The 23,066-nt window shown below is 45.3% G+C and overlaps 1 protein-coding gene across 1 annotated transcript; it reads left to right on the forward strand.

Moving 5' to 3' along the window:
- Positions 1 to 1,467: 1,467 nt before the first annotated feature.
- LOC105477564 (developmental pluripotency associated 2) lies at positions 1,468 to 22,737 on the forward strand. Its single transcript, XM_011734131.2, has 9 exons — positions 1,468 to 1,662; positions 1,846 to 1,891; positions 3,695 to 3,842; positions 6,754 to 6,914; positions 7,005 to 7,058; positions 7,790 to 8,051; positions 14,554 to 14,749; positions 15,193 to 15,257; positions 22,521 to 22,737. Exons 1-8 carry the CDS (start codon positions 1,649 to 1,651, stop codon positions 15,233 to 15,235), a joined length of 924 nt encoding a protein of 307 aa, XP_011732433.1. The 5' UTR covers positions 1,468 to 1,648; the 3' UTR covers positions 15,236 to 15,257; positions 22,521 to 22,737.
- Positions 22,738 to 23,066: the final 329 nt, after the last annotated feature.

Raw genomic sequence — 23,066 nt, forward strand, 5'->3', positions numbered from 1 at the left:
ATCCAGAGGGCTGGGCGTGGCGGTGCAGGCCTGTAGTCCCACCCACTCCGAAGGCTGCGGAGGGAGGATCACTCGAGTCTGGGAACTCAGGCAGGAATTCAAGACTAGCCTGGGCAACGCAGTGAGGCCCCCTACCCACATCCTCTCTGTCCCCGCAATCCCCTTCCGCCCCAGGTCTCATCTCTACAAAACATTTAAATGTTGGCGGGCTGGAGTGTGGGGGGAGGGGCAGGGGTGGGACGCCATGGGCTGAGGTGGGAAGATCGCTTGAGTCCAGGAGGTCGAGGCTGCAGTGAGCTATGATCGCGCCCCCGCACTCCAGCCTGGGCTACAGAGCCTGTCTAAAAAATAAAAAAAGAAAAAATTACCTGGAGGGCTTGTGGAAGCACAGATTCCTCAGCTCCTCAGCCACACCCTCCAGGATCTGATTCAGGATGTCTCTGGTGGTGGGGTGGGGCCTCAATTTATTTTTCCAATCAGTTCCTCAATAAACTAAAGCTGAGCCTTTTCAGGCTACACTTTTTTTCTTTTTTAAAATTATTTACTTTTTTTTTTTCCATAGAGACGAAGTCTCACTATATTGCCCAGGCTGGTCTCGAACTTCTGGACTCAAGTGATCCCCCTTCCTCGGCCTCCCAAAGGATGACAGGCGTAAGCCACCACTCCAGGTCCAGACTATATTTTGAATGTATTATACTACTAACTTAAATGGACCATGGTCACCCTGGGTTCTGAGATTAATGGACCAAATCATTTTCCCAGGGACAGAGAAAGCCCATTGTAAAGGTACTTGGTTGTCAGTGCTGCCATATTATTTGTGAATGAAATTTCTTTTAGTTGCTCTGGCTTCTTAGAGTGACCTCTGAGAACATCTGCGTCATATTTTGCCACATTCTGCGTCCAACATTAGGCTCCAGTAATTCCTAAGTGCATCCGCTCCGTCTGCCTTCATTACTCCACCACTTGCCTTAGTGTTTTGGTTCTTGTTGCTATTCTGAACAGTCAAATCCTTCTCCTCTAACCAGCTCAATATTATTGCAGGCTTAATATTTGTATTTAGAACTAGATCGAAGAGATTATGTTATCCAACCCCCACAGTTTAAATCTGGGGTCTTTCAGTGAGTAACATACCCACAGGCATAAATCAGGTATAAAATACCTGCCTAAAATGCTCTGAATCTTTTTTCCATTCCCTTCATAATAAGTAATTTATTACCAATACGTCCTATAACTGTTCTCAAACATTCTGTTCATTCCATTGGAACTTGTCAACAGGTGTTTGTCATTTTCAGTTTTCTTTCAAGTTTCACCTATTTTTTTTTCTTCTTTCTTTCCTTCTTTCACTTTTTGAGACAGTCTCGCGAAGCTGGAGAGCAGTGGCGCGATCTCGGATCGCTGTAGCCTGCGTCTCCTGGGCTCAAGCAGTCCTCCCACCACCCCCTCCCGAGTAGGTGGGATTACAGGCGCGCTACAACGCCCGCCTAATTTTTGTGTTTTTTCGTAGAGACGGGGGTCTCGCCATGTTTCTCAGGCTGATCTCGAACTCCTGGACTCAAGCGATCCGTCCCCCCCGGGCCTCCCAAAGTGCTGGGATTACAGGCATGAGCCATCGCGCCCCGCCTAATTTTTAAAAAAACATCACCACCGAATGGACAAGACAGGGTACAAAATTGATAAAATTATCCCATTACCAGAAAATGAGGGTGGGGAAAAAGAGGAGGAAAGGAAAACAGAGCTCAACTGGGTAACAGGAAGTAGAAGGAGACATTTGCTTATAAAAGGAGAAAGCAGGTTAAGAGAAGTAAACTACCATATCCTTAACATTGCTGTCCTTGCCTACCCCAGGGTGTTGCTGAAAATGTCAGACGCAAATTTGGATAGCAGCAAGAAGGTAAGTTTTGTTCTAATAGAATTACTTTTCTCACAGTCCCTTTTCAGAGTCTTTCTAGGTCTCCCTTATGTTTCTGTTTTGCCACAAATCTTTCTTCCTGGATGTAAGAAACCTCCATCTTGAAACCTCCTCCTCTTTGCAAATGGATTGTTAGTTTTCTTTCATGTGATTATGCTTTTATGTGCATTTGGATGAGAGTAAAAAGAAGTAAGATTTTCTCCGCCAAGTCCAAAGGAAAGTATTTCTCTGGTAGGAAAGACGGGAAGTGCTATAGCTGGACAAGATAAAAATGGTAAATACATAAATATGGCATGGATAATAATATTAGAGAAAACATAATTAAAAATAAAAAATAATTTTTTTAAAAAACTAAAGTAAAAAGAAAGTGAAGGCGGTAATGTGGATAAAGTCATAAAGTGACCAATTGGTTATTTTCTCTTGGAGTAGGAAATATGTACTCCCAGTGGCCTTAGTACCAAATAAGTTTCCAGATTAGGCTTGGGTAGTCCTGGCCCTATGAGAAACTAGAGAAGGTATCATAGTGTATTTATAGGCGCCACTGTTCCAGTCCTCTGGCTAAAGGACTGAATTGGCCAATATTAGCTATATAATTATGGGGAAGTCACATAGCTGCTTTGAGCCCCTGCTTTTCTCTGTAATAGAGTAACGTTCCTAAATAATGTCAGTGTTATTTTGAAGTAAACTAAGAGTAATGGGAAGTCATCGAAGAGGTTAAATAGGAGACAGGAGTGTGGCATCAGCACTAGAAGAGAATATTGCAATAGTACTGGAATGGAGTTTATTCACCCTTGGATTTGAGAAGAAAAGCTAACTTCAGAACCATACTCAAACCTGTGTTACTCTATGGCATTGCTCATTTAGTTTTCTCATTTGTAAAGCAGGAAAATTAATAAATTACTACAAGTATACCATGAGAATTAAATTTGAGAAATACAGAAAGCACCTAGCACAGTGCCTGTGTACTGTAGAGAACCAGTAAATGTTAGTTTCTTTCTGTCTACCTGCTTTCCTACTTTATCTTTCATTCATCAGATCATAAAAACAACATTGAATGCCTCCTCTGTGTTGGGTGCTGTGTTTCTGTGAAGGCAACAGAGAGTAAAACAGATACCCTCCCCTCAGGTCTTGGAGCTGAAATGAGCCCAGTGGGGCTGGAGCTCAGAAAGCTCGGAGGTCATGAGCTGGAGAGGCAGGCAGGGACCAGACTGTTGGAGAATTTGTAAGCTACACAGCTCTGTGAGCTAATTTGAGTTTTGTCATTAACCAGAATAACAATGACAAGCCATTGAAGAATTTTTGACAAGCATGGAACAATCGGCGCAGAAATAGCAGAGTTACAGTGGATTTGGGGATAACAGGAGGTTATTGCTTGTGCTGTGAAATTTGATATGGGAATTGGGAATCTGGGGAATCATGTGATAGAAGATGGAAAGCCAGGAACACATTCCATACAGATTTAGGAGTTAATGAAAGTATTTTGTGTTTTGACTGATGAGGAGGAAGGCCCTGAGGGAAATAATTCTCTAAACCCAAGCCCTACCCTTCTATTTTCTCTTTCATTAACACCTACATGTAAATTGACTTTGGCCCATTTTTTTTCCCCATATTTCCTTTATTTAATAAAGGGTCTGCTAATCAACATCACATTCAAGGAATCTCAGTAATTCTTTTCTCCATCTACCTACTTTCTTCTCAGTTCCTTATTCATTAGTTGTGCCTTGAAAGCAAGCAGTTCAGTTGTACTGCATCAAATGAGAATCAGTGACTGACTTCTCTTTCCAGAATTTCTTTGAGGAGGAAGTAGATGATGAGGAAAGTGTGATTTTGACACTGGTGCCGGTTAAAGATGACGCAAATATGGAACAAATGGAACCAAGTGTTTCTTCAACTTCTGATGTCAAACTGGAGAAGCCTAAGAAATACACTCAAGGTACGGGGACAGGGATTGCTCAGTTAGTTCCGCCTACAACTCTGGGAAGCCTAGGAAACAGTAAGGTTTGTCTTTCCTATCCTCTGATTATACAACACCCAGCTTAAATCTCACCTTGTTACTCTGTTAAGAAATTTTGCAAACTCTCATACTTCTCGCTTGCTGAGCCTGTTGTACTGCCATACTTTTATTTATTGGAGATGGAGTCTTACTGTGTCACCCAGGTTGGAGTGCAGTGGCGCAATCTTGGCTCACTGCAACCTCCACCTGCCGAGTTCAAGCGATTCTCCTGCCTCAACCTTCCAAGTCGCTGGGATTACAGGCGTGGGCCACCAAGCCCGGCTAATTTTTGTATTTTTAGTAGAGATGGGCTTTCACCATGTTGGCCAGGCTGGCCTTGAATTCCTTTTTTTTTTTTTGAGACGGAGTCTCACGCTGTTGCCCAGGCTGGAGTGCAGTGGCCGGATCTCAGCTCACTGCAAGCTCCGCCTCCCGGGTTCCCGCCATTCTCCTGCCTCAGCCTCCTGAGTAGCTGGGACTACAGGCGCCCGCCACCGCGCCCGGCTAATTTTTTGTATTTTTAGTAGAGACGGGGTTTCACTGTGGTCTCGATCTCCTGACCTTGTGATCCGCCCGCCTCGGCCTCCCAAAGTGCTGGGATTACAGGCTTGAGCCACCGCGCCCGGCCGCCTTGAATTCCTGACCTCAGGTAATCTGCCCGCCTCAGCCTCCCAAAGTGCTGTGATTACAGGCATGAGCCACCACACTTGGCCTGTTCTGCCTTATTTTTAAGACACAAAATAAGCATGGGGAGCGCTTTGGGCAAAGAGTGCTCTTCTGGACCAGCTCAACATGAGTTCACATTCCCAACACATGAAGCTCAATCTCCTCTTCTGTAAAAACGAGATTAATACATATTTGCTTCCCACGAAGATTAAATAATTTTGAAAAATGTCTGGTATTTTGCTTAGCAAGTAATTATGAATCAAATATATATATATATGTATATATATATATAGTAGCTCTTAAAATCATGACCCTTCGTATCTGTGCTCAGTGTCTCAGTGCTTCCTATAAAAGCATCAAATAAGTATTTTCTTTCTTTTTTTTAAAAATTTTTCTGGAGATGGAGTTTCATTCTTGTTGCCCAGGCTGGAGTGCAATGGTGTGGTCTTGGCTCACTGCAACCTCCGCCTCCTGGGTTTAAGCGATTCTCCTGCCTCAGCCTCCCTAGTACCTGGGATTACAGGCACTCACCACCACGCCCAGCTAATTTTTGTATTTTTAGTAGAGACAGTGTTTCACTATGTTGGCCAGGCTGGTCTCGAACACTTGACCTTGTGATCCACCTGCCTCGGCCTCCCAAAGTGCTGGGATTACAGGCATGAGCCACTGCGTCCATGGCTTGTTTTGTTTTGTTTTGAGACAGGGTCTCGCTCTGTCACCCAGGCTGGAGTGCAGTGGTGCGATCTCAGCTCACTGCAACTTCCACCTCCCGGGTTCAAGTGATTACATGCCTCAGCCTCCTGAGTAGCCGGGACTACAGGCATGTGCCACTGTGCCTGGATAATGTTTGTATTTTTTGTAGAGACAGGGTTTCTCCATGTTGGCCAGGTTGGTCTTGAACTCCTGGCCTCAAGTAATCAGCCCTCCTCGGCCTCCCAAAGCACTGGGATTGTAGGTGTAAGCCATCATGCCCGGCCTCAAACCTATGTTTGAATTCTAAATTCCGTGTTTCTTTTATGCTACATATAGCAGCCTGTTATTTTCTGTTGCCCTCAACAACCAACTGAATAGAACATTATGTTGGCTTTATCCTCCAAAATGTCTAGATTTTGGAGCACAAAATATCAGCTCTCCCTATAGAAAACAAAGAAACCACCACGTTGTCTATCCCCAGTCAACAATGGTCCACATCATTCTGTCAGCCTGAATCATTTTTCTCTACAGCTCCCCATCTCACCTCACTCTGCTTAGCTCTAACACATCATTATTTACTTCATCTTGAAATCCTCATTATTGACCCAGAAGATAAAATCCTTCTGAAAATACTTATTTGGGCTGGTCACAGGGGCTCACGCCTGTAATCCCAGCACTTTGGGAGGCCAAGGCGGGTAGATCACCTGAGGTCAGGAGTTTGAGGCCAGCCTGGCCAGTATAGTGAAACATTGTCTCTACTAAAAATACGAAAATTAGCTGGGCATGGTGTTGCGTGCCGGTAGTCCCACCTACTCGGGAGGCTGAGGCAGGATAATTGCTTGAACCTGGGAGGCGGAGGTTGCAGTGAGTTGAGATTGCGCCACTGCACTCCAGCCTGGGCAACAGAGCGAGACTCCATCTCAAAGAAAAACCAACAACAACAAAACAAAAAGAAAACATAGGTTTGAGTCCCAAGTCTGCTGTTGTAATGGGCAAGTCTTTAAATACCTGAATCTGTTACCTCATGTTTTTTTTTTTTTTTTTTTTGAGATAGAGTCTCACTGTGTTTCCCAGGCTGGAGTGCAGTGGCGCGATCTCAGCTCACTGCCGCCTCCGCCTCCTGGGTTCAAGCAATTCTCCTGCCTCAGCCTCCTGAGTAGCTGGGACTGCAGGTGTGCACCACTATGCCCAGCTAATTTTTCTGTTTTTTGTAGAGATGGGGTTTTACCATGTTGGCCAGGCTGGTTTCTATCTCCTGACCTCAAGTGATTTGGGCGAATCACTTGTGATTCACATCAGCCTCCCAAAGTTCTGGGATTATAGGTGTGAGCCTGTTACCCGGCCTTGTTAGCTCATTTTTAATGTGAGAAATAAAATTTGATATGTATATATGCAAATTGCATTGTGAAAAATGTGAAAAGATATTTGTAAAATTTTAAAAGAATCTTGCCAACTTTAAATTATTACTACTTTGGTTCCATTCTTTTCTTAGGTCATCTACTTCAAACAAATGAACAATTTACAGCTCCGCAAAAAGCTAGATGCAAAACACCAGCCCCTCCCTTGCCAACCATTTTGCCTCCCATTAATAAGGTGTGTCGGGACACCTTGCGGGACTGGTGTCAACAACTCGGTTTGAGTACTAATGGCAAGGTTAGTACACTTGGGTGAATGTCTGCTGCCGGGAATAACTGTGGGAATCTTTGTTAACTTTTAACTTTATTTCTCTCTTCATTTCCTAAGAAAATCGAAGTTTATCTGAGGCTCCATAGGCATGCTTACCCTGGACAACAGCAAGTGAGTAATGAGTGTGTTGATGGTGTGAAGGTGGGTTCTGATCATGATTTTTCCGGTCCCTACCCAGGCACCATTTCTATATGTTGTACCTCTAAGGCAGGGTTTCTTAATTGTGGCATTATTGACATTTCGGAACAAATAAGTTTTTGTTTGTTTTGGGGCCTGCTCTGTACCTTGTCGGATGTTTTGCAGCATCCCCAGCCTCTACCAACTGGATGTCAGTAGCAACCTTTCCTCCCCCTGCACAGGTTCAACAACCAAAAATTTCTCCCAGTGGAGAATTTGCGGTTTATGGGAACTAATATTCCTAAACCCTTTCCACAATGACATACTTGTTCAGGTCAGTACAAAGAATAATAAAATTGGCCGGTCACGCCTGTAATCCCAGCACTTTGGGAGGCCGAGGTGGGTGGATTACCTGAGGTCCGGAGTTTGAGACCAGCCTGACCAACATGGGGAAACCCTATCTCTACTAAAAATACAAAATTAGCCAGACGTGGTGGCACATGCCTATAATCCCAGCTACTAGGGAGACTGAGGCAGGAGAATCGCTTGAACCTGGGAGGCAGAGGTTGCGGTGAGCCAAGATCGTGCCGTTGCACTCCAGCCTGGGCAATAAGAGCGAAGCTCCGTCTCAAAAATAAAAATAAAAAAAAGAATAATAAAATTGACCCAAAAGTCCTTACAGCCCTAGCGGTTTACTGAATACTCATCATGAATTTCACTTGCAGGATATGCCTGAAATGTCACAAGAGACCAGATTACAGCGATGTTCGAGGAAACGCAAGGCAGTGACCAAGAGAGCAAGGCTTCAGAAATGTTATGAGGTGAATGAGAGAGCGGAAGAGACTAATACAGTTGAAGTGATAACTTCAGCACCAGGAGCCATGTTGGCATCATGGGCCAGAATTGCTGCAAGAGCTGTTCAGCCTAAGGCTTTGAATTCATGTTCCATTCCTGTTTCTGTTGAGGCCTTTTTGATGCAAGCCTCTGGTAAGATCAACCTTAAAGTGTGAGTCCCACTCCAGAGGACGAGGTTAACTTTTAGTAGTCCAAGACCGAAACGTGGTCAAAGGGAAGGCGTTTGCTAAAATATCTGAAGATTAGAAATTGGATTCACATAGGACATCTCTCTTTCATCCGTTATATTGATGGATAGTCATGTTTTGTCTGGATGGGTCTCTAAGTCAGGTGACTAAGTAGTGGCCCTTTTCCATCACTAAGCAGAATTCCAAGGTGGGAAGAAAGCATAGCCCGATAATCTTGGACCACAGTCTGAGGTCTTCCCCTTTTCTTTCTCTCTTCCTTAAGGCATGTATGACATAGTGAGTAAGAGGAATGTGTTGGTTCAAATTCTTGCTTTACCATTTCCTAGATATGTGACATTGGCAAGTTACTTACTTTAAGCCTTAATATCCTGTTTGTTTGTTTGTTTGTTTTTTGAGATGGAGTTTCACTCTTGTTGCCCAGGCTGGAGTGCAACGGTGCGATCTTGGCTCACTGCAACCTCTGCCTCCCAGGTTCAAGCAATTCTGCCTCAGCCTCCCAAGTAGCTGGGATTACAGGCACCCACCTCCATGCCCAGCTAATTTTTTGTATTTTTAGTAGAGACGGGGTTTCACTATGTTGGCCAGGCTGGTCTCAAACTCCTGACCTCAGGCGATCCACCGGCCTTGGTCTCCCAAAGTGCTGGGATTACAGGCGTGAGCCACTGCTCCCGGCCAAGTATTCTGTTCTATACAATGAAGATATACCTATGTCATAGAATCGTAGTGGCTGAGCGTGGTGGCTCACTACAGGCCCAGCACTTTGGAAGGCCGAGGTGGGAGAATTGCTAGAGCTCATGAGTTAGAGACCAGCCTGGGTAACATGGCGAAATCCCCTCTCTACAAAAAATACAAAAAAAAAAAAAAAGCTGGGCATGGTGGTGTGTGCCTGTAGTCCCAGCTTCTCAGGAGGCTGGGGTGGGAGAGTGGCTTGAGCCCAGAAGGTGGAGGTTGCAGTGACCTGAGATTGTGTCATGGCACTCTGGCCTGACAGACAGATCCAGACCCTGTCTTTAAAAAAAAAAAAAATGTTAGCCAGTTGCACTGGCTCATGCCTGTAATCTCAGCACTTTGAGAGGCCAAGTAACGTGAATCACCTGAGGTCAGGAGTTTAAGATTGGCCTGGCCAACATGATGAAACTGTGTCTCTACTAAAAATACAAAAATTAGCTGGGTGTGGTGGCAGGTGGCTGTAATCCCAGCTACTCGGGAGGCTGAGGCAGGAGAATCGCTTGAAGCCAGGAGGTGGAGGTTGCAGTGAGCTGAGATGGCACTACTGCATTCCAGCCTGGGCAACGAGCAAAACTCCATCTCAAAAAAAAAAAAAAAAAAAAAGTCGTGACATTTATATGAGACACAGAACTTGGCGTGTTGAGAGCAGGCAATAATAATTAAACGGTTTGGGGTCCTTGTCCTCTAAGAAGTCTTTTTTGCTTTTTGAGACACAGTTTCTTTTTCTTTTTTTTTTTTTTTTGAGACGGAGTCTCGCTCTGTCGCCCAGGCTGGAGTGCAGTGGCTGGATCTCAGCTCACTGCAAGCTCCGCTTCCTGGGTTCGGGCCATTCTCCTGTCTCAGCCTCCTGAGTAGCTGGGACTACAGGCACCCGCCACCTCGCCCGGCTAGTTTTTTGTATTTTTTAGTAGAGACGGGGTTTCACCGTGTTAGCCAGGATGGTCTCGATCTCCTGACCTAGTGATCCGCCCGTCTCGGCCTCCCAAAGTGCTGGGATTACAGGCTTGAGCCACCGCGCCCGGCCGAGACACAGTTTCAAAGACACCACCCCCAGCTAATTTTTGTATTTTTAGTAGAGATGGGTTTCACTGTGTTAGCCAGGATGGTCTGGATCTCCTGATCTTGTGATCTGCCCGCCTCGGCCTTCCAAAGTGCTGGGATTATTATTATTTTTTTTTTTTGACGCGGAGTCTTGCTCTGTGCCCCAGGCTGGAGTGCAGTGGCGCGATCTCGGCTCACTGCAAGCTCCGCTCCCCCGGGTTCACGCCATTCTCCTGCCTCAGCCTCCCGAGTAGCTGGGACTACAGGCGCCCGCCACCTCGCCCGGCTAATTTTCTTGTATTTTTAGTAGAGACGGGGTTTCACCGTGTTAGCCAGGATGGTCTCAATCTCCTGACCTCATGATCCGCCCGTCTCGGCCTCCCAAAGTGCTGGGATTACAGGCTTGAGCCACCGCGCCCGGCCAAGTGCTGGGATTATAGGCATGAGCCACTGCCATGTTGGTCAGGCTGGAGTGCAGTGGCACTATCTTGGCTGACGGCAACCTCTGCCTCCCATGGTCAAGCGATTCTTGTGCCTCAGCCTCCTGAGTAGCTGGGATTACAGGCACGCGCCATCATGCCCCTCTAATTTTTGTATTATTATTATTATTATTTTTTGAGACGGAGTCTTGCTCTGTCACCCAGGCTGGAGTGCAGTGGCGCGATCTCAGCTCACTGCAAGCTCCGCCTCCGGGGCCCACGCCATTCTCCTGCCTCAGCCTCCCAAGTAGCTGGGACCACAGGCGCCCGCCACCACGCCTGGCTAATTTTCTGTATTTTTAGTAGAGACGGGGTTTCACTGTGTTAGCCAGGATGGTCTCGATCTTCTGACCTTGTGATCCGCCTGCCTCAGCCTCCCAAAGTGCTGGGATTACAGGCGTGAGCCACCGCGCCTGGCCTAATATTTGTATTATTGGTAGAGATTGGGTTTCACCATGTTGGCCAGGCTGGTCTCGAACTCCTGACCTCAAGTGATCCACCCTTCCAAAGTGTTGGGATAACAGGCGTGAGTCATTGCACCCGAACCTCTAAGAAATCGGGGTTTTTTTTGTTTTTTTGTTTGAGATGGAGTTTCACTCTTGTTGCCCAGGCTAGAGTGCAATGGCATGATCTTGGCTCACTGCAACCTCTGCCTCCCAGGTTCAAGTGATTCTCCTGCCTCAGCCTCCTGAGTAACTGGGATTACAGTCATGTGCCACCACGCCTGGCTAATTTTTTTTTTTTTTCCCAGTAGAGACGAGGTTTCTCCATGTTAGTCAGGCTGGTCTTGAACTCCCAACCTCAGGTGATCCGTCTGCCTCGGCCTCCTAAAGTGCTGGGATTATAGGCATGAGCCACTGCACCCAGTGCCCTCTAAGAAATCTTGAGGAGGGCCGGGTATGGGGGCTCACGCCTGTAATCCCAGCACTTTGGGAGGCTGAGGCGGGTGGATCACTGGAGGTCAGGAGTTCAAGACCAGCCTGACCAACGTGGAGAAACCCTGTCTGTACTAAAAATACAAAAAAGTTAGCCGGTGTGGTGGCGCATGGCTATAATCCCAGCTACTTGGGAGGCTGAGGCAGGAGAATCGCTTGAACCTGGGAGGCGGAGGTTGCAGTGAGCCGAGATTATGCCATTGCACTCCAGCCTGGACAACAGGAGCGAAACTCCATCTCAAAAAAAAACAAAAAAGGCCGGGCGCGGTGGCTCAAGCCTGTAATCCCAGCACTTTGGGAGGCCGAGACGGGCGGATCACGAGGTCAGGAGATCGAGCCCATCCTGGCTAACACGGTGAAACCCCGTCTCTACTAAAAAGTACAAAAAACTAGCCGGGCGAGGTGGTGGGTGCCTGTAGTCCCAGCTACTCGGGAGGCTGAGGCAGGAGAATGGCGTGAACCCGGGAGGCAGAGCTTGCAGTGAGCTGAGATCCGGCCACTGCACTCCAGCCTGGGCGACAGAGCGAGACTCCGTCTCAAAAAAACAAAAAAAAACAAAAAAAACAACAAAAAAAAAACAAAAAAAAAAAACCAAAAAAAAAGAAATCTTGAGGATAACTTAACTCCACTTTTCCCCAACTCCTGCTCTTCTTTTCTTGCTATTGCTTTTATTTCCAGGGTCTGCTATCTGAAGTCACCTTCCGTTTTGGCTTGAATCCTTTTCTTCCTCCCCCATCTTCCAATTTCCAGAACTATTCTAGATCCTATTTTACTCCGGCTAACTAGTATGGTAGGCCATATTATTCGTCATACAAGGAAACCAACCAGAAGGAAGACCTAAAGCCAAAATTGGCGTATCCTCTGCTCTTCAAGCTACGTTCCTTTATGTGGGGACAGTGGACACCTTTTAATAATTTGTAAAAAAGGCATTGTCTAGCCATAAAGCTGCGTGCCTGGGGGCACTGCCTTCCCAAAGATGACACCTCTAATTTTTATTAATATGCTGTATGAGTTACTATTATCCCACAGTGACTTATCATTTTATATTTCTCTTCATTCTGCAATTGTTAAGCATCTGCTATGGTCCAGAGGTATGTCTAGCTGCTAGGTATATACTGTGTAAACACACACGTGTTCTCTTGTTTTACAGTCTAATTGGGGAGCTATCACGGTACATATACTGCTTATTTACAGATATTTAAGTTCACTGTGACTGCTCCTTTCCCTCAATTTCAGATGTTCCATAAGTGTACCACTTATTTTCTTGCAAATATCCCATCTCCCTAATTAAATTGTTCCGTACACTTTTAAACAGATACTTGTCTGTTTCCTGTAGCTGAGGCAGTACAATGCAGTGGTTAGATAAATGAGCTGTAAGTCATTCAGAATGCTGACTTTCTCTCAATTTCAGACGTTCCATAAGGGTACCGCTTGTTTTCTTGCAAATATTGCATCTCCCTACTGAAATTGTTCCTTACACTTTTCTTTTTTTTTTTTTTTGAGATGGAGTTTCACTCTTGTTGCCCAGGCTGGAGTGCAATGGTGCCATCTCAGCTCACTGCAACCTCTGCTTCCCCAGGTTCAGGCGATTTTTCTGCCTCAGCCTCCTGAGTAGCTGGGATTACAGGTGCGCGCCACCACACCCAGTTAATTTTGTATTTTTAGTAGAGATGGAGTTTTGCCATGTTGGTCAGGCTGGTCTTGAACTCCTGACCTCGGGTGATCCACCCACCTAGGCCTCCCAAAGTGCTGGGATTACAGGCGTGAGCCACCACGCCCAGCCTGTTCATTACACTTTTATTTATTTATTTATTTATCTTTTTTTTTTTTTTTTTTTTTTTTTTTTTTTTTTTTTTTTTTGAGACGGAGTCTCGCTGTGTCTCCGAGGCTGGAGTGCAGTGGCCTGATCTCGGCTCACTGCAAGCTCCGCCTCCCGGGTTCACGCCATTCTCCCGCCTCAGCCTCCCAAGTAGCTGAGACTACAGGCGCCCGCCACCACGCCCGGCTAGTTTTTTGTATTTTTAGTAGAGACGGGGTTTCACCATGTTAGCCAGGATAGTCTCGATCTCCTGACCTCGTGATCCACCCACCTCGGCCTCCCAAAGTGCTGGGATTACAGGCTTGAGCCACCGCGCCCGGCTATTTATCTTTATTTATTTTTTTTGAGACGGGTCTTGCTCTGTTGCCTAGGCTGGAGTACAGTGGTGCAATCTCGGCTCACTGCAACCTCCGCCTCCTGAGGTCACGCCATTCTCCTGCCTCAGCCTCCTGAGTAGCTGGGACTATGGGCGCCTGCCACCACGCCTGGCTAATTTTTGTATTTTTAGTAGAGATGGGTTTTACTGTGTTAGCTGGGATGGTCTCGATTTCCTGACCTCATGATCTGCCCGCCTCGGCTTCCCAGAGTGCTGGGATTACAGGCGTGAGCCACCGTGCCCAGCCTCCTTACACTTTTAAACAGACGCTTGTCTGTTTCCTATAGCTGAGGAAGTACAATGTAGTGGTTACATAAATGGCCTATAAGTCAGTCAGAATACCTGGATCCATGACTTGGCTCTGGGTAACGTATGATATTTTAACACCATAAGCTTCAGTTATCTCACCTGTGAATAAGAAATAATAAGAAAAGCAAATAGAAGGTAAATATTAATAGTGAACTTAATAGTAAATGTATTAATACATGTAAACCACCTAGCAAAATACTGGACACAAAGCAAGCATTTCAAAATGGCAACCATTATTATTTATTTATTTATTTATTTATTTATTTATTTATTTATTTATTTTTTGAGATGGAGCTTTGCTCTCGTCACCCAGGCTGGAGTGCAGTGGTGTGATCTCGGCTCACCACAACCTCCGCCTTCTGGGTTCAAGTGATTATCGTGCCTCAGCCTCCCGAGTAGCTGGGATTACAGACATGTACCACCACACCTAGCTAATTTTGTATTTTTAGTAGAGATGAGGTTTCTCCATGTTGGTCAGGCTGCTCTCGAACTCCCGATCTCAGGTGATCCTCCTGCCTCAGCCTCCCAAAGTGCTAGGATTACAGGTGTGAGCCACCGTGCCCAGCTGGCAACAGTTATTATTCTTTGTGTTATGTAACTTGTGAAATTAGATCATAGTGTCATGTGGTGTACATTTTCATGCATCTCATTCAATTGATTTGTGAGCAGAATATAAAAGCAAATTCAAGAGTGACTTGCTGAGAGGTGTTGGGGTGCTATCTTGATTTTTGCTGTCTATGTTTGTTTTTCCTTTCCAGGTGTCAGGTGGTGTGTGGTCCATGGCAGACTTCTCTCGGCAGACACAAAGGGTTGGGTACGCCTGCAGTTTCATGCAGGTCAGGCCTGGGTGCCTACCACTCGCAGGAGGATGATTTCTCTCTTCTTGTTACCTGCCTGCATTTTCCCATCCCCAGGCATAGAAGATAATATGTTATGCCCCGACTGTGCTAAGAGGTAACCCTTATGTATCTTGTTAAGCATGGTACACGGAAAAGTAGGTGTATAAGCCGGGCGCGGTGGCTCACGCCTGTAATCCCAGCACTGTGGGAGGCCGAGGCGGGCGGATCACGAGGTCAGGAGATCCAGACCATCCTGGCTAACATGGTGAAACCCCGTCTCTACTAAAAATACAAAAAATTAGCCGGGTGTGGTGGCAGGCGCCTATATTCCGAGCTTCTCGGGAGGCTGAGGCAGGAGAATGGCGTGAACTTGGGAGGCGCAGCTTGCAGTGAGCCGAGATCATGCCACTGCACTCTAGTCTGGGATTATAGGCGTGAGCCACCGCGCCCGGCCCAGAAGTGCGTTCTTTATTTTATTGGTCATTTTAAAGGGATTGGTATGGAATGGTTTATCTTACTGTAGCAAGTTTTCACAGTTCTTTTCTACTTGCCTTACAGGAATAAGAAGATGATGAGAAGATTAATGACAGTAGAGAAGTAGCAGCAACCTATTTGAATACAATGTAAGAGACCAGAATATGCCACCTCAAAATAAGTATTATTTTGATTTGAAGGCAGTTGAAAAGAGTCACATACAAGAGAAACTCTGCCTTCCCACTATTCACTAAAAAGCAGGACATAAATGTATCAAGGTCCCTTGTCCGCTGTCTACCAGGAAGCACAAATGGTGGCGCACCTGTAGATGACTTGTATCCCAATCATTGCTGTGCTGTGTCCTGACCATCCTTGGTACCTCCCGATGCCTTGAGTACTGACTTACTAAATATTTAGCTGTACAGAATACAATTTGGTTTTTTTTTTTTTTTTTGAGACAGAGTCTGGCTCTGTTGCCCAGGCTGGAGTGCAGTGGCCGGATCTCAGCTCACTGCAAGCCCCGCCTCCCGGGTTCACGCCATTCTCCTGCCTCAGCCTCCCGAGTAGCTGGGAGTACAGGCGCCCGCCACCTCGCCCGGCTAATTTTTTTTGTATTTTAGTAGAGACGGGGTTTCACCGTGTTAGCCAGGATGGTCTCGATCTCCTGAACTCGTGATTCGCCCGTCTCGGCCTCCCAAAGTGCTGGGATTACAGGCTTGAGCCACCGCGCCCGGCCTGTGTGCTACATTTTTTAACAATTGATGAGGCAGGGCTGGGCATGGTGGTGGTCACCTGTAGTCTCAGCTCCCTGGGAAGCTAAGTCAGGAGGATCACTTGCACCCAGGAGGAATTCAAGGTTGTAGTGCTCTGTGATCACACCTGTGAATTGCCATTGCACTCCAGCCTTCCCAACATAGTCTCAAAAAAAAAAAAAAAAAAAAAAAAAATTCATGCCTGTAATCCCAGCACTTTGGGAGGCTGAGGCGGGCAGATCACCTGAGGTCGGAAGTTTAAGACTAGCCTGAGCAACATGGAGAAACCCCATCTCTACTAAAAATACAAAATTAGCTGGGTGTGGTGGCGCATGCCTGTAATCCCAGCTACTGCGGAGGCTGAGGCATGAGAATTGCTTGAATCCAGGAGGCGGAGGTTGCGGTCAGCTGAGATTGTGCCATTGCATTCCAGCCTGGGCAACAAGAGCGAAAATCTGTCTCAAAGAAAAAACAACAAAAAAAAAACAACAAAAAAAAACCACTAACGAGTCAATATTGATACATTATTCTTTTTACTTTATCTTTATCTTTTTTTTTTTTTTTTTTTGAGATGGGGTCTCGTTCTTGTCACCCAGGCTGGAGTACAATGATGAGATCTTGGCTCACTGCAACCCCTGCCTCCCAGGTTCAAGCGATTCTCCTGCCTCAGCCTCCCAAGTAGCTGGGATTACAGGTGCACACCACCACACCCAGCTAAATGTTTTGTGTTTTTTTTTGAGACAGTCTCACTTTGTTGCCCAGGCTGGAGTGCAATGGGGTGATCTCAGCTGACTGCAGCCTCCACCTCCCGGGTACAAGCAATTCTGCTTCAGCCTCCTGAGTAGCTGGGATTACAAGCATGTGCCACCACACCTGGCTAATTTTTTTGTATTTTTAGTAGAGACGGGGTTTTACCATATTGGCCAGGCTTGTCTTTTTTTTTTTTTTTTTTTTTTGAGACGGAGTCTCGCTCTGTCGCCCAGGCTGGAGTGTAGTGGCCGGATCTCAGCTCACTGTAAGCTCCGCCTCCCGGGTTCACGCCATTCTCCTGCCTCAGCCTCCCGAGGAGTAGCTGGGACTACAGGCGCCTGGCACCTCGCCCGGCTAGTTTTTTGTATTTTTTAGTAGAGACGGGGTTTCACCGTGTCAGCCAGGATGGTCTCGATCTCCTGACCTCATGATCCGCCTGTCTCGGCCTCCCAAAGTGCTGGGATTACAGGCTTGAGCCACCGCTCCCGGCCTGGCCAGGCTTGTCTTAAACTCCTAATCTTGGGATCCACCTGCCTCGGCGTCCCAAAGTGCTGGGATTACAGGCGTGAGCCACCACACCCGACCCCCAGCCATTTTTTTTTTTTTATTTGTATGTTTAGTAGAGTCGGTTTCACCATTTTGGCCAGGCTGGTCTCGAACTCCTGACCTCAGGTGATCCACCTGCCTCAGCCTCCCAGTGCTGGGATTATAGGCGTGAGCCACCGTGCCCGGCCTCTTTTTCTTCTTTTTAAATTTGTTTATTTTTGAGATAGGATCTGCCTCTGTCACCCAGGCTGGAGTGCAGTGACACGATCTCAGCTCACTGCAACCTCCACCTTCCGTGTTCAAGCCATCCTCTCACCTCAGCATCCCAAGTAGCTGGGACTACAGATACACACCATCATGGCTGGCTATTTTTTTTTAACTTTTGGTAGAGGCCGGGTTTCACCATGTTGCTCAGGCAAACAGCCTGGTTCAAGACCATTGAACTCCTGAGCTCAAGCAATCCATCCTCCTCAGCCTTCCAAAGTGCAGGGATTACAGGCATGAGCCACTGTGCCTGGTTATTTTATTATTGTTGTTTTTTTTAAATTTTGTTTTTAGAGAGTCTTACTCTATCACCGGGCTGGAGTGCAGTGGCGCCAATCTTAGCTCACTGCAACCTCCGCCTCCAGGTTCAAGTGATTCTCCTGCCTCAGCCTCCTGAGTAGCTGGGATTACAGGGGTCCGCCACTAGGCCCAGCTAATTTTTTGTATTTTTCTAGTAGAGATGGGGTTTCGCCATGTTGACCAGGCTGGTCTTGAGCTCCTGACTTTGTGATTCACCCGCCATAGCTTCCAGAAGGGCTGGGATTACAGGTGTGAGCTACCATGCCCGGCTCTTTTATTATTTTTTTATAGAGATGGGGTCTCACCATGTTTCCCAGGCTGGTCAAACTGCTGGGCTCCAGCAGTCCTCCCACCTCAGGCTCCCCGAGTTCTGGGATTACAGACGGGAACCTCTACACCCAGTGGATACCTTATTATTAACTAAACTCTATAGTCCATATTAGGTTTTATTATTCATGTTGTACATTCTATGGTTTTGACAAATGTAAAATGACATTTATCTAACATAGTATCATACAGAATAATTTCACTACCTTAGAAATGTACCAATTCATCCCTCCCCCCAGGCCCATACACTGGAAACCACAGATCTTTTATTGTTGCCATAGCATTGCCTTTTTTTTTTTTTTTTTTGACTCAGTCACCCAGGCTGGAGTACAATGGTGCAATCGTAGCTCATTGCAGCCTTGAACTCCTAGGCTCAAGGGATCCTCCTGGCCCAGCCTTCGCAGACACTGGGACTACAGGTGTGTGCCACTGTACCCAGCTAGTTTTGTTTTTTAATTTTTGGTAGAGACGGGTCTCACTGTGTTGGCGAGACTGGTCTCAAACTTCTGGCCTCAAGCCATCCTTCTGCCTTAGCCTCCCACAGTGCTGGGATTATAGGCATGAGCCAGTGTGCCTGGCCCATCATAGCTTTGCCATTTCCAGAATGTTGTGTATAGTTGGAATTATACAGTGTGTAGCGTTTTCATATTGGCTTTCACATAGCAATATGTAGTGAAGATTTCCTCCATGTGTTGTCATGGCCTGATAGCTCATTTCTGCCAAACTGTAAAAGTGGCTGTAGCATTTTACATTCCTACCAGCAGTGAATGAGAGCTCTTGTTGCACCATATCCTTGTTAGTATTTCATATTGTTTGGATTTTAGCCATTCTAATAGATGTGCCATAGTATGTTTTTTGGTTTTTTTTTTGTTTGTTTTTGTTTTTGTTTTTGTTTTGAGACAGAGTCTCCCAGAGAGTGAAGTTGCCCAGGCTGGAGTGCAGTGGTGTGATCTCAGCTCACTGCAACCTTTTTCTCCTGGGTTCAAGCGATTCTCCTGCCTCAGCCTCCCGAGTAGCTGGGACCACAGGCACACACACTACCATGCCTGGCTAATTTTTGTATTTTTAGTAGAGATGGGGTCTCGCCATGTTGGCCAGGCTGGTCTAAAACGCCTGACCTCGGGTGATCTGCCCACCTTGGCATCTGAAACTGCTGGGATTACAGGCATGAGCCACTGTGCCCAGCCAGTATCACATTGTTTTAATTTGGAATTCCCTAATGATATGAAGTAGAGCATCTCTTTTTATGTTTATTTGTCATCTGTATATCTTCCTTGATGTGGTGTTTTTTCAGGTCTTTTGTACAATGTTTATTTTTTAACTTATTTATTTTTTATTGAGAGAAGGTCTTGCTCTTTCACCCAGGCTGGAGTGCTGTGGTGCGATCATGGCTCACTGCAGCTTCTACTTTCTGGGCTCAAGCGAGATCCTCCCATCTCAGTCTCCTACTGGGACTGCAGGTGCACATTATCACGCCTGGCTAATTTTTCTATTTTTTTTGTAGGGACGGGGTTTTGCCATGTGTCCCAGCTGGTCTGGAACTCCTGGCTCAAGTGATCCACCAGCCTCAACCTCTCAAAGTGCTAGGACTTTGCCTGGCCTTTTTGCACATTTTTTAATTGGGTTGTTTTATTATTGAGTTTTAAGAGGCCTTTGTATATTTTGAATAACTGTCCTCTACCAGATATATCTTTGGCAGATAATTTTCTCATTTCTTTCCTTCTTTTGAGACAACAGAGTTTTTGCTCTTGTTTTCCAGGCTGGAGTGCAGTGGCGCAATCTTGGCTTACCGCAACCTCTGCCTCCTGGGTTCAAACAATTCTCCTGTCTCAGCCTCCCAAGTAGCTGGGATTACACGCATGTGCCACCACGCCCAGTTAATTTTTCTATTCTTAGTAGAGAAAGTGTATCTCCGTGTTGGTCAGGCTGGTCTCAAAACTCCTGAGCTCAGGTGATCCATCTGCCTCAGCCTCCCACAGTCCTGGGATTACAAGCATGAGCCACTACGCCCGGCTTTCTTTCCTTCTCTTTAAATGTCACTTTACTCCCTTTTTGTTTGTAAGGTCTCCGAAGAGAAGTCCAATGTAATTCTTACCTTTGTTGCTTTGCAATTAAGGTGTTTTTTTCTCTTCAAGATTTTCTATGTGTCTTTGTTTTTCTGCAGTTTGAGTATGATATGCCTAGGTGCTGAATTTTTGGTGTTTATCTTACTTCCTGTCTCTGAGCTTCCTGGATCTGTGGTTTTGTATGTCACTAATTTTGGGATATTTTCAGTCATTGCTTCACAACTTTCTATTCCTTTCTCTCTTCTGGTATTTTCATTACATGTTGAAGCCTTTTTGTAATTGCCTCACAATTCTTGGATATTCAGTTCTGTCTTTTTAAAAAAATTTTTCATTTTGCTTTTTCAGTTTTGGAGGTTTCTATTGATACTTTTTTAAGCCCTCTGATTCTTTTGTTGGCAGTCCAGCTGTAGATGAGTCCATGAAGGCAGTTTTCATTTCTGTCAGTACTTTCTTCTAATTTCTATCATTTTATTTTGATTCTTAGAATTTCCATCTTCCCACTTGCATTACTCATTTGTTTTGTATCTTGTCCACTTTTTCTGTTAGAGCCCTTAGCATATTAATCAACACTGTTTTAAATTCCTGGTCTGGTAATTCCGATGTCTCTGTCATATCTTAGTCTGGATCTGAGGCTTCCTTTGTCTTCAAATCATGCTTTTTGTCTCTTTATATATATATGTGTGTGTGTGTGCGTATATACACATATATACACATATATATACACACACATACATATATATGCTGTTTGTCTCTTTATATATCTGTATATAAATATATTGTATCTATGTATATAGATATATACATATATGTATATGTTTATAAATCAGACTTGTATAAAAGAAAACCAGGGGCCTAGCATGGTGGTTCACACCTGTAATCCCAGCACTTTGGGAGACCGAGGTGGGTGGATCATTTGAGGTCAGGAGTTTGAGACCAGCCTGGCCAACATGGTGAGACCTCTGCCTCTACTAAAAATACAAAAATTAGCTAGGCATGGTGGCGGGCACCTGTATTTTTAGTAGAGACGATTGTACTTTTAGTAGAGATGAGGTTTCCCCATGTTGGCCAGGCTGGTCTCGAACTCCTGACCTCAGGTGATCTGCCTGCCTCAGCCTCCCACAGTGTTGGGATTACAGGCGTGAGCCATCGCACCCAGCCAATAATTTGTTCTTACTCCAAAAAGAAAATTATACAAATACCAAATGGAAACAATCTTAATTTTGTTACTTAAAATATTAATGTGAACAATTATTTAATTATTATAACGGATCAACGAATGGAGTTCTCAATTTGAATGGAATTTGGCAATAGCTTTCAAAACCTATGACATTTGTATCAAAACTAATAAACAGTTTTTTGGTTTTTTTTTTTGAGATGGAGTTTCGCTCTTGTTGCCCAGGCTGGTGTACAATGGTTCATTCTTGACTCACCGCAACCTCTGCCTCCTGGGTTCAAGCAGTTCTCTTGCCTCAGCCTCCCAAGTAACTGGGATTACAGGCATGCGCCACCACACCCAACTAATTTTATTTTTAGTAGAGACAGGGTTTCACCATATTGGCCAGGCTGTTCTTGAACTCCTGACCTCGTGATCTGCCCACCTTGGCTTCCCAAAGTGCTGAGATTACAGGTGTGAGCCACTGCGCCTGGCCAATAAACAGTTTTTTTTACAGAACCTTCTCAATTAAGGCTGATTTAGTAATTTTATCCTCTTAGTTTTCAGCTCTGTGCAGAAAGGGAAGAAGGACAGTTTAGGAAGATGTTATGGTCCAAGTAAGCACTTAAGCTCACCCTTTGCACTTAACTGCTTACATTTAGAACTCTGAGAGCTTGAGAATATGTGTGCTTGTGACCTGCAGTATATTCTGTGGAATTAAAACGAAGCTGTCCTGAACTCAGCCTATTGATGGCTAATGGCACAGTTGCCCAGTAGGCAGACTGTTTTAGAATGAGCCCAAACTTAAGGGAGAATAGAACAGAAAAATTTCCACATTATACGTCACGTGGAAGCCATCCCAGTTGAGTGCTTAGTTAGGCTTTCAGGTCAAAATAAAGGTAGAGCAAAATGCTATAACATCTGTCTTCTGAAAGTATCACTAATCAATGGTCTTCTAGTAAAAACATGTCTTGTCTAAAGACTGGCCTGAAGACCAACACAGGAATGGAAAACATGATATCATTAGTCTTTGAAATAACTAAGAAGGGGTCTAATTCAGTAACACAAAGGAAACCAATTCTGACTATACACTATTGTCTAGTATTTCCATCTGCCATTCTTTCTCTATTAAAAGTTACATTTGTTCCATTTCTTTTCCTATTGTAGTGCACAAAACACCCAACTCTTTTGACCCCAAACTCTGCGTATAGCTCAAAGCTGCTCTTAAATATACCATTTCAAATTTGCTTCTAGGTACTAAAGGAGGGATGTACTTTCAGACCATGTAACCTATTATGAAGGAATGGAAGAGGAGACAATATGAATGAATCCTCATGATCTACAAAACAAAATCATAGTGACTAGGACTCCACAGTGAAGATGGTTGACTAGTGACCCAGCCCCATCTAAAGAACCCCTTTCTGTAAGTCTGAAAACCCATTAAAATAAAGTCACTGCAATTGGCCTTGTATTCATTCAGTGTGTGTTAAGGATCCATCAAGAAATCAGACTGTCTCTGATGTTACAAACTGACTGTTGTTGGGGACACACAAATGAGAAGGACTGTAGACAGGACAGATAAGGGAGAGGTGCCAGACTCGAGCAAGGAAGGGATAAGAGTAAATGGGTCTGTCTAGACTTAACCCTAGAGACCAGGGTGAGAAGAAAAATGGTCTACATCTGTTAGTGGTTTCTATGTGCCAGGGGCTGGGTTAGAAGTGGGTAAAGAAAAAATAGAAAATGGCCCCGGCCCTTATATAATGTAAAGGATGGTAAAGAAGACTGATACTATACAGTGTA

This window comes from Macaca nemestrina, chromosome 2 (genome assembly GCF_043159975.1).
Source record: "Macaca nemestrina isolate mMacNem1 chromosome 2, mMacNem.hap1, whole genome shotgun sequence".
Taxonomy (NCBI): Eukaryota; Metazoa; Chordata; class Mammalia; order Primates; family Cercopithecidae; genus Macaca; species Macaca nemestrina.